At 39.4% G+C, this 12,504-nt stretch overlaps 1 protein-coding gene across 1 annotated transcript in view; it reads right to left on the bottom strand.

Moving 5' to 3' along the window:
* Positions 1 to 12,504, bottom strand: part of myo10l3 (myosin X, like 3) — a 101,108-nt gene that overhangs the window by 67,994 nt on the left and 20,610 nt on the right. The window contains exon 2 of the mRNA XM_041262821.1: positions 4,534 to 4,632. Coding sequence (XP_041118755.1) covers positions 4,534 to 4,632 — 99 coding nt within the window. The remainder of the gene's footprint in view (positions 1 to 4,533; positions 4,633 to 12,504) is intronic.

Here is a 12,504-nt window from a genome sequence, read left to right as displayed (position 1 = left end):
CAGATCTAATGTTAGTTTCATTCTCTCTCTCCGACAGGATTTCCTCCAGACACAAAGGTCTCCCAAACTGCCAGGAAGATAAGAGTGGAGAGCCAGACTTGGCTCGCACTGACCACAATTCCTGCTATTCATCTCTGAGGCCTGGTCCTCATTGCCCAGTGTTACTCAGCGAGACACCATGAATCAGATGTTATTGCAGAAAGGGAGAAGAAACTCTCTCGGCAGACAAGTGTGCCCACACACACACACACAATCCTGACCAAGTCATTAAACCAAGCCATTACATCACCACCTTCCACATGTACTGAATTACTCAAATCAGGCACAGCTAGATGTAAAGAAACCAGCATGGCATGCCAACCCTTGCCCAGAGGTGGGTTGCACCAGCGATGCCTAAGTTCATTCCTAAGTTAGAACGTAAAGTCTCTACTAAGTCCTTAGTTGTTACTAGTTAGTTTATAACCAAGTACTCTCATTTCAGTTGCACCACACATCAATACTTTGTTAGTTTATCACTAAGAGCAATTCATATTAAGTCGGTGACTCTGTAGCCAATTAGAAGTGAGGATATTTCAGAGGACTTGACCAGTGATGCAGATCAAAACTCCCACTGAAGAAACATTATGGACACAACCTTTAAACTACCGAAAATTGGAATTTAAGAATGTTTCATTTTAGAGATTAATTGATTATGACAGTTTAAAAAATCGGCGCCTTTTTCTGAATCGGGATGTTGAGAGGGCAAACCTTTTTTTTTTGTACTTCATATCTCAAACCTTAACACTCCCTGTGTTATTTATTAAAATACAGTTATTTATTGTAAAATACAATACAGATATATATATGATTTTTTAAAAAAGTGTAGTCTCCTTGTCAATTCTAACAGACAAGCTGACACAAGACTGCCGTGATGGACAGAAGACAGCTAATTTCAGAACACTTTATACTGGGAATCGCAGAAATATTTTTAAGAAAAATAAAAAACCGAAATATCTTGCTTGCGTAAGTATTCAACCCCCACACATTAATATTTGACAGAGCCACCTTTCGCTGCAATAACAGCTTTAAGTCTTTTGGGGTAAGTATGTACCAGCTTTGCACAGTGTCGGAGTGATTTTGGCCCATTCTTCTTGGCAGATTTGCTCCAGGTTGTTCAGGTTGGTTGGACAACGCTTGTGGACCGCAGTTTTCAAAGAGTGCCACAGACTCTCAATGGGATTGAGATCAGGACTTTGACTGGGCCACTGTAGGACATTCACTTTTTGTTCTTGAGCCACTCCAGTGTTGCTTTGGCCTTGTGCTTGGGATCATTGTCCTGCTGAAAGATGAATTTCCTCCCAAGCTTCAGTTTTTTAGCGGACTGAAGCAGATTTTCTTGCAGTATTTTCCTGTATTTTGCTCCATCCATTCTTCCTTCAATTGTAACAAGATGCCCAGTCCCTGCTGATGAGAAGCATCCCCACAGCATGATGCTGCCACCACCATACTTCACTGTAGGGATGGTGTGTCTTGAGGCATGGGCACTGTTAGGTTTGCGCCATACATAGCGCTTTGAGTTTTGGCCAAAAAGCTCTATCTTGGTCTCATCTGACCACAAAACCTTTTCCCACATCGCAGCTGGGTCACTCTCATGCTTTCTGGCAAACTCCAGACATGCTTTCAGATGGTACTTTTTGAGTAATAGCTTCTTTCTTGCCACCCTCCCATATAGGCCAGTGTTATGCAGAGCTCTTGATATGGTTGACTGGTGCACCATTACTCCACCCCCAGCCACTGAACTCTGTAGCTCCTTCAAAGTGATTGTTGGCCTCTCTGTGGCTTCTCTCACAAGTCTCCTTCTTGTTTGAGCGCTGAGTTTTGAGGGATGGCCTTTTCTTGGCAGTGCCTGGGTGGTGTGATGCAGCTTCCACTTCCTGATTATTGATCCAACTGTGCTCACTGGGACATCCAAACACTTGGATATTATTTTGTACCCTTTTCCTAATCTATGCATTTGTATTACTTTTTCTACTTCTGTAGAATGCTCTTTGGTCTTCATTTTCCTTCAGATTCACAGCCTTACCAATGATCCTTCAACGGTGGGGTTTTTATCCAGAAAATATGACATGAACTTTAATGGTTCACAGGTTGAGGCCAATGGTAAGGTAATTGTGTCCTCGTTAGGGCAATTTCTTTCATTGGTGCAAACTGGGAGCTTCCACAGCACAGGGGTTGAATACTTATGCAAGCAAGATATTTCAGTTTTTTATTTCTTAAAAATATTTCCCAACATAAAACCAATGTCAATTGATTCTGAGTTTCAGTGTTTAAAAATAAAATATCAAACAGAACAAAATTTCAATGTACCATTTGTAATTCGGTAATATGAGAGAACTGGTCAGGGGTCTGAATACTTTTGCAAGGCACTGTATATATAATATATACACATACAGAGAAAGAGAGAGAGAGAGAGAGAGAGAGAGAGAGAGCGCAAGGCAAGAAGGGGGTAAAATCCTTCCTGCCAAAAACAACTTAATTGTTTTGTTAATTGTTGTGTTTATTGTTTTGGCATTTGGCCCTGCTAATTGTAAATTGAAGCCAGCTACCTGTGCCTGTTATTATGAGGTATAAAAGTCTCACAGATCTTTCGTTCTGTGCTGCTGTATGGATAGGAGAAGGTGGCTGTGTGCCCTGCCTCCCGGCAATCATTGGAAGTACTGTGTGTACTGAACCTGTGGGGTACAGTTTTTGTAAACTGTGTGTTTTGTATTGCGGGGAAACGGCTTAGCTGTCCCACTTTGTAGTCAGGGCTGTTCCTGAGAGTTCAGTTAGCGCTCCGAAGTAGTTCGATTTTTGTTTTGTTTTTGTTTATTTTATTGCAAATAAAAGTGCATACAAGTGCTAAAGTGATGTTTCTGTGTCGGGTCTACGTTTATAAAGGGGCAAACGAGCACAAGCGAGTGCAGCTTTGTTACAATATATATGATATAATTTTTTTTTTAATTTAAAACAAAGTTTTAAAAACGTTTAAATTATTAAATCGATGTAACTTTAACACCATTAATTAATGTTGTGTCTCTGAAATATTGTCCATTCATATTCCACAAACAATACTGTGTACCTTACAAGCATAATAAATAAAACATTTCATTATACAATAAAATAAAACCCTGGTGAAAAAAATCCTATAGGAAATGTTATGGGATTTCTTGCTAAATTGAAAATTCCTATAGGATAATATAGGAAGTTGCCGTGTCCTCTTGTATTCTGATTCTACAAACAGTTCACATCTCCATAAAAGTATGCGTACATTTTAAGCAACAACTAAGGCTTACGTTATAACTATCATAGCTGGTAAAAAGTTAGTAATGTGTAAAATCAAGGTTAATAAAGACTTACGATTTAACTAAGCTTAGTAAGAACTTGCGCACAACAGGTGCAAACCATGGGCTAATGATGAAGCCATATATCTCCAAGTTAAAATCAGTAACTCTCTAACCATATGTTCTAATCTTTGAAATGTGTCTTGAGAGGTTGTGAGTTCCAATTGCTTGGAGTCTTCTATTATTCAGAAGAAAAGCTCTGAATGAATACTGGTTACACACACACACACACACACACCCCCTCCCCCAGGAAAAGGAGGACAGAGGATCCACTCCGTCTCCCTTGTGTACTATAGCCTCTGTCATTATTGGAAGGTTCTCTGACAAGAGGCAGATATAACCACATCTACCTATATAATAGGACTTAAAACACAAAATGCATATTATGCCTCTCTGCAATAACACTGGTATGATTTATATGGTATCATGAAGTGTTTAGCATTCCACTGTAGTGTTTAGGGAGCTATTAGATATAGAAACGGCATGCCCTAAAGTTTTCATTGCCCTATTTAAACAAACTCTTCCAAGGCACCCTGTTTCCTCTTCTCTATAAAGGAGCGCAGGTATACCACAAGGTTTTTTTTTTTTTTTTTTTTACAAGAGAAAGGCTTCAAGATCTAAAACTACATAGAAATGATTCATTAAGTTCGCAGAACCAATTAAAACTACACGTTCACTGTGGTTCTCAAATGAGGGCCCCAGGGTGATGTACTGACTTTGTTACTAAAATAGCAATTGACTCTGGCTTTTAAAAAAAATTGCTCCATCTGTACATTCCCAGATTATCAAATGGCTGGCATCCTTCAGCAAGCATTGATTGAAATTGAAGTGGCAGTTGGTGCGTTTGTGGCCGCATGCTCCTTTGAGCGCTGTAACTTTTTATAAACTCAGACTATGTGTACTGCTTACTACTTCATATTGCTCACTGGTGGTTAAAGGTGGCAAACCTAAGGTTTCACTGACCCCAATTGCTCTAAGGTTATCTCAGCCAAACTAGTCCAGGATTAGTGTTAATCAGGGTTTAGAAATGAAATGCCTTGATGTTAGGGTTCTTTTTTATTTATTTATTTAGCGTGACATGGTCCTGCCCATTGTTTTAAATTGGTGACATTTAGTTTACAGGGTTTGGTTTACATTTTTACAAAACAAAGTGTGAAGGTGTGTGCCTTACCTCTCCATAGTCGGCGGTGAGCACCAAAGAGCCATCACTGCAGGAGTTGACAGTACAGGGGTAGAGCTGATCCTTCTCTCTCAGCCATACCCGAGTGCCCTACAACACAACAAGAATGGGAGTCAGCACACCAGCGCTCATTTATTCAATCTTGCACTCCAGGACTTCCCCCCTTTCAGATCTGTAATCTCATTTTTAAAAGAGGTCTATCATACAATAAATCGCTGCAGAGAACAGATAAAGAAACTCAATTTATACCGTTTACTTTGATTGGAGTGAATGAACTGTGAATAATTTCTCCTCCAGTTACTATTGCACTGAAGCGTGTGTTTCATTAGACCATCTATAAAGACCCCACATGACCTGAAGTGCTGCTAGATTTTTGCCTGGTGAGTTTACAAAACCTGAAGTTGCAAGATAAAGATAATTAGCAGTAGTAGGTACAGCGACTGTGGGTTTGCAAACTCATACAAGCAGAGTGAAAACAGTAACACGTGTTGTTCCATAATAGTACAACCGCCAACCCTTTCGAGTACCACTGAACTGTAAACTGACTACAAAATGAATGGTGGAGGAATGAAATGGATACTAAAAGTAAAGGGTAGGCCTGTGAAGTACACTGCAAAAATTAAGATCCTCTGGATTCCTAAATTGGGCACTTAAACTTCGCAGTGAGTTAGCACAGTAATCACTTCCTGCTTTCCAAATACTAAACTTATTATAATGTGTTGGTTTTATTACGGCTCTAAACTCTAGTATCGACAAATAAGTTGGCGTTGCTGTGTTTACAGGCCTGAGAACAAAGCAGAGGCTGACACAGCCCCAGGGTGTGGTGCTGACACACTCACAGTCGCCTGTCTGCATTGCAATTTCCCCACCACAAGAGCTTGTTTTCAGGGTTTTACTAGGAGAGAGCTCTGGGGAGTTCATGCGTTTCAATAGACGAGAACTGTCTTGTTTTATAAATAGATTGTGACTCCTTGTTTAAACATAAAAAACATGTTTAACCCTTTCTATGTACCCTCTTTTTTATCCAATTACTGTTTGTATAATTTCTTCTCTTTTGTGGCTTTGAGCCGTCCATGCCACGTGGCTTTCCAGGAGTTCAATTTCCACTTTATTTTTAGTTTAGTTTGGAATATTATAACCTTGTGCACCAAGAGAGTAAAATCACCACTTAAAACACTTGACAACAGGAACTATTTAAGTTATCAAAATAAAAAAAAAGTAACCACCTCTGGTAAATGGAACATCCCGACTGAGTTACCAAATGTGAAAATACTGATTACACAATCCTTCCCCAGGCATTTTTTTCAATCAGTACTGTTAAAATGTCTTGTATATTTTTTAAATCATGCTTAAAAGTGTTACAGAACATCCTGAAGTGTTTACAAAAACACAGTATGGCAGTAAAATATTTTACCATAATCCTGATTGTTTTATTTGTATTCACAACCATGGGTCAGATATCACTTGGGGAATGCATTCCTCAGCTTATTCTCAAGAGCGTTGGCCAGGAGAAGCATCATGGTGTATCCAGATTATGGTCGCTCCTGCAGCACAGCTTGTCGCTTTCTGTTCCCACAAGTCATTAATTTTAAATCGGAGCACCAGGATTGGTGCAGGAGGAAAACAAACTGTACACACAGAGAAATTCTCTATCAAGCAAACTCAAGTTAAAGTTGACAGGTGTATTTCCAGCTAATGTGTGACCATGATGTGTGAATAAAAATACAAAACAATAGGTATTAAATTAAAATTATATCACTAACATACTGAAACATGGGATAAGAGCAAAGGTATATTAAATGCATTTCTTGTCAACACTGCAAGGGTGTTCTGTGACACTAACTTCACTTCTTTAGGTACTGTACGATTGAACATTTTTTGAGGGGTATTTTTAAGTGGATGGATGTTTGTTTCCATCCCCCAGTTCTCTTTCATTATGACCTGCAGCTATATGATTCTGAGTTACAACACAGTCATTACATGGGAGACCTCATAGGATTGCCAGCTGTGCTGCAGTACAAGTAAGTGATGTTGGTGACTCAACAAGGAGCACTCTCTCCCAAGGACAGCACTAGGTCACCCAGGCAGTGCCCTACCACTTAATGGACTCTAAAAGATGTAAATAGCACACCTGTTCTCATTGTACCAGTAATAACCCCATTTCTCTTTGCTGTGTCTTAAATGACAACACGTTATGCTCGTTACTTTAAAATAAAAAAACAAAAACAAAAGGGGGCTAGAGTAGTAAAGTGACTAGGGTAACAAGTGCAGTTAATCCTTTAGTTTCATGCACAACCCCATACATCTGTCTTCTAGTATAAAGTGCCTCCATGGTTTAAGATACAGTATGTGTAAATGTTGTGCTGTACAGTAAATCTATCTTCAGAAATAAGGCTGATCTCACAGGCCTATGCACTTATAAAGTACATATAAATAGAAAGGATATACGTTATTTTATATTTTAATTTAAAATACAGCAATAGTGGAAGACAAAGTAGTAGTAGAAAAAAGCTTTCTAATCAAAACATTCAATGAAATTAGTATTCCTGAATTCAGCACCATTGAGTGTTATATAGTTATGGATGTGCTGTACTGAAGAAGACAACACAGAGACATGCAAAACACACTTCACAGCAAGAGACTGAGATGTACATGTCATCCATCAAAGCCACTAGTGTAGTTCCCCCACCCAGCTCAACCCCCCTCGAAAGCAATATAAAAAAAATTAGAGAGCACTGTATTGAGTAACCACCACACAGCAGAGAATCTGATTTCAAAAGGAGACCTACTGACCCCGAGTAAACAGGAGAGAGGGGTAAGAGTTAATTGACAACTTGCATACTGAAATAATTTGCGGCACATCGATGAAAAAAAGGTTCCCTTAGACAGGTTAGAATAGATTAAAAAATAAATAAATTTAAGAAAACGGTTCTGGTTGATATGGAATTGTATGGAATTCAGTAGGGAAATATAGATTTTCTGTTTGCATAACACTTCAATCTTTGTTCTGTTTAGGTTATTTGTGCTTCAGGTAACATTTGATGTTCAAATAAAATTAATTCTATAACCCTCCATAATTAAGCATGCTGTGTATTTGACTATTTACATTTGCCTCCTCTCTTCTTGAAACCTTCTTTGCGATCCAGTCAAGCCCCAGTTACAATGAGGTAGACACAAATAACATTCAAGTGCTAATGTAGCTCAGGAAACAACACATACATGAAACAGGGTTTTTGCTCTAGTGATTACACATTACAGGAAACATGTATAGGAGTTGATTAACAACATTCTGAAATAGATAAAGATGTATTTAAAACCAATGGGGCACAATACACATCCAAAAATATTTCCTATTACCGGGAATAGGAAGCATGCCGATTTTAAGGGTTTCCAAACTAGTGTCCGGGGACCGCATATTGGATTCAGGAGGCCTCGGCGCATGTCGGAAAATGAACAAAACTCCAGGCACTGCTTCCCAAACCAGGGGGTCATTTTATTAATATGAAATATGCAGTTAAATGCAACAGTAACTACCTTGATGTCAGCTCAATCGTACATTATAATTTTAATTTCCAATTCCCTTGGCTTACAGTATCAACCATTAGACAGCAAATGTTCTCTATAAATTGGTGTTTGTCCTACAGAAATAAAATAAGCCATAATGGTCTCTTAAATACTGTTGGATATATTGTTTTATAATGCACAGTATGTATTTAACCAATAAAAAAAAGAAAGGGTTTAAAAGCCAAATATTATTACAACAGGAAATTGTGCTAAAAGGTTCTAATGAAACCCACATAGTTTAACCAGCGCAGAACTGCAGAGAAAGTAGCACAGAGCTTACAGAACCTGAAAAGCATTTCTAGGGCTTGGCTATGCAAGTTTTTTTGCAAACGGTAAAACTAGTGGCAGTGAACCATTTTTTTCCTAAACTGTTTTACTCACCATCTTGGCTGCTAAATAAATATCCCTGGTTAAAACAAAACAGTTCTGCAATATTGCAACCTTCCAACAAACAGAAACCATCTCTAAATTAAGACATTGACACACAGCTACTGTAACAAGCCTTCTATTAAAAGAATATGGGACCAGCCGTCTAAATGAAAGCTCCTCTGTGATATTAAAAGCAAAAAACACACACACAAAGACGGACAAGGTTTGGGGTTCTTTCCTATCCTTACGCTGCTGAGCTGCTGTTTTTCAATGAAGCTCATGACAAGGGCTTTGGTACTTCAGGGAATAGCAAATAAGTGCCTTGCACCATATTCGCCAACAGTCCCGACTTGCTAGAGACGGTATTAAGATTCTGTATATCTGACAGAGTCTCTATAAAAATGGCTGTGTGTTTCCATCAATATTTTATTCATTGCATATGTGAAACGGTGACGCACCCAAATCAGGCTGTAAAGAACAAGATGCCCGTGGGTATACAGTGCAATATAAACAGCTGGGACGACAAAGGAGCCGCAACAATGCTCGTGTGGAGGAGGATTGCACCCATACAATGATCTGCGTGAGACAAGATGGAAATATGTACATTTACCAGCAGGTCTATAACTCCTGGTATTTAGCTGGACCTTCCTGCATTAGGCCCATCCGGTTGCCCCAGTCAATTCACTTTGGCTGTATTGTATACCCACAGAGCACTCAACTTTCTTTTTGCCCAAAAAAATGTAAGCCCTTTAAATGTGCACGCTTCCATATGACTGATCATTCACAAGGTTCCCAAAAGTATTACAAGTCACCTTTCAGCAGTACAGTAAGTCATTACTGTGCTAGAACCAAGAAAAGCAAATCGAGAACTGGTCAATAACAGCCTCATTTGAAGGAATACAGGTTATTAGTAATGCAAGCAAAGCTGTTCTGTTAAAACCAGGCAAGACAGGACAGCTAAGGTGGGAACAGGAGCCAAAAAGGTAGAGCAATTAATGTTGCTAGCAATGAATTATAAGATCATTAGGTGGGACACAGAGACTGAGCTACACTGTACTGTAGGGAAACATTCACTGAGGTGCCACAAAAGCATAATAAATAAAACATCTGCAACATTATTTATTTTGTACATCTCCTTTACAACACTTAATGAAAGCTCCATAAAACTAGCAAACCTACTCCATCATAAACTCCTCTTTGTATTCTTATTCAGTAATGTTAATAATGGGGGCATTTTGATCTGCTGCAGCTATCAATAATGTATCTGTAGACCCAAAGTTATTTAATGTAAGAAGCAGGGTTACAGTACGGGTAACGTGACCACAATTTATAAACACAGCAAGTCTGCAGAAGATACAAACAGACACACAAGAATTCAGGAACAGAAACAAGTATGTACAAGTCAGTGTATTTTATAGCAGCAGGATTTATTCAGTAGGATTGTGCTGTAAACACCAGGAATAATGAGTTGAAACCTGCGTCTGTAATGTTCGCAGAAATTAATCCTGGATCTCTCTTAGAAACAGCAGCAGAGAAAGAGAGAAAATAAAAATAGAAAATCAATATCATCTAGGCACACAGCCAGAGCACTAAATCATCCAGGTTCTTTCATGTGAAGTTCCTCTTCGTCTTTCATTTTATCAGAAAGAAGATTCGTCTTGTATGCACCGAGGGCTTAAAAAAAAAAAAAACAACAGTAAAAAGTAAAGTTGCTGAATTGACATCACAAACTGGGCAGAGAATGTCCAAGTTCACCATCTCCATACTGTAAACCAAGACAGACCATGAACTAGCATTCAACAGGGCTACATTTAGAAATGCAATGACAAACATTGGCCATACAGTAACCAGAGAGGTAGAAACAAAGATCCTACAGTTTGAAAGGGTCAGGATAGTGGGTGCCTGTATCACTCTCAAGGACCCCTTCAAGACAGGTCTTCAAGGAACAGTACACAGTACTCAGGATTTTTTGTTTTACTGATATGGTCTTGTCCGCCCATGCATGTTTTAAGCACTGGCCTAAAAGCATACGATACACTATCTGTTTGTGGATGCGTGTGCGTGTGCGTATGTGTATCAATTGTTCTACACAGCAGTGAGTTTAAAAAACAGCGTAAGCAACCTCAACACTGAATCTTTGTCTTTAAAAGTACGGGCCCCCATTTTCATGAGTCAAATCTAATAAACTGAATCATTCTCTTTTTGGTGGCATGGCTGTAGTAGTAGTCATTGTAATAGTAGGAATAAACTACATTGGTGCAACTTGTGGCCCCTTTATTCACACTCCATGTGAAAAGTAGAGGCAGATACAAATTAGTTATAAATATCCATCCTTGCTGTGCCAGATTCATGCACATAATTAAACATCGGCTCAGCATCAGCTTGCACGCAACCACATTCAAAACCTTATAATTAACCCCTAGAGCTAAATTTTCCTAGATCTCTTTTCTCCATGAAACACAAGTATACAGATGAATAGGAAAAGACAAGTATTGGAATTGTACCATCAGTAAATGGGAATCTTGCATGCTCACTTCCAGTTAGAACTCCTATTGATACACATGCTTTGACATTCTGCTTTACTGAAACTGCAGGATAGGTGAGTGAAAATGAGCTTGATATTCACACCCTTATAGGGATACACTGCCAGCACACAAAGCATTGAGGAGACACATTCTCAAAGACCAGCATGGATCAGAGGGCTATAAGCAAGGTTAACCCCAGTAACTTTAAGCTGGTTATTAGCTTTCTTTGTCATTTGCGACTAGTTTAACAATACCTGATTTATTTATTTATTTATTTTTATTTATTTAGTGGTCGCCAATGGGTTTTTTTTTTTTGTTTGTTTTTTTCATTTTACCCTGGTTTTCTCCCCAGTTTGGAATGGCAACTTGTTATTTGTATCCTGGTTCACCGCTGCAATCCCCTGGAGACTCAGGGAACGGAGGCTGGATCACACGTCCTCCGAAATGTGCTGCTGCCAATCCGTCATTTTTCGCACTGCAGATCCACAGCGAGGCCACCAGACCTATAGTGCTGGAGGACAACACAGATCTGATGGCTCAACTGCAGAACCGCAGGCGTCCTGTCGGCCACAGGGAATCGCTGGTGTGCGGTGAACCGTGGAGGCGGCACTCCCTGCCGCCTCTAAGGAACCCCTAGTTACAGTCGGCAGTGACATAGCCTGGATTCGAACCTGCGATCTAACAAAACCCGATTACCACATCTTGGACTACCTTACCTAATCTAAGGATTAGTGCCAATACTATTTTCCAAATTGACCTTGATCAGTCTGGTCCATATATATTTACACACCAGCACCCGTAGATGAGACATTCTTCTGTGTGGAAAAGAAAGTTCTGTGTATGTATTTCAATGATGTGCTCAATATTCAAAACAGCAACATCCAGGTGGCAGATGGCCCCTTTGCTCTTATAAAATAAATGCAAATGTCAGACAGACAGTCGCTGAGTCAAGACCCATCTTAAATGGTTTGACACTTGCAAGAGATGGCAGTTTCCCTGTTATTCACAACATCAAAAACACACACTGCCATGCTGTGCTGGGCACCAACGACTTCCCTTTTTCTAACCTGACCCAGAGTCAGCTCTGCAATGGATTTCAGTCACTGCAGGGCTGAAGGAGTTTGCCTGGCCAGAAGTACATTTTAATATGGAATAAAAATCTTACCGCGTCATTTTTAACATCTACTCAACCAAATAATCTGTATTGAATATTGATTACAAAAACACTTGTTTAATAGTGGTGCTGTACTCCTTCATGTAAATAAGATAGATACTGTGTAGATATTGGTAATGCTTTCAAAACTCGACTTGGCAGTCCTCAAAACATGAATTACTCCAGTCTGAGCTTTAGAAGCACTGGCAGTGAATGAAGACCAGCATTCCACAGGACTGACAAAGTTTTGGCCAGATGTGACATATTCAAAATTTTGCACAAGGAGGGAGGGGTGTCAGGAAATAAATGATTTGAGAAGCGGAATTTGGGAACAGATGGTGTTCAGAGAAA

Source organism: Polyodon spathula, chromosome 11 (genome assembly GCF_017654505.1).
Source record: "Polyodon spathula isolate WHYD16114869_AA chromosome 11, ASM1765450v1, whole genome shotgun sequence".
Classification (NCBI taxonomy): domain Eukaryota; kingdom Metazoa; phylum Chordata; class Actinopteri; order Acipenseriformes; family Polyodontidae; genus Polyodon; species Polyodon spathula.
Note: the sequence above shows the minus strand (reverse complement) of the source record. Positions and strands in the feature narration are given on the sequence as shown.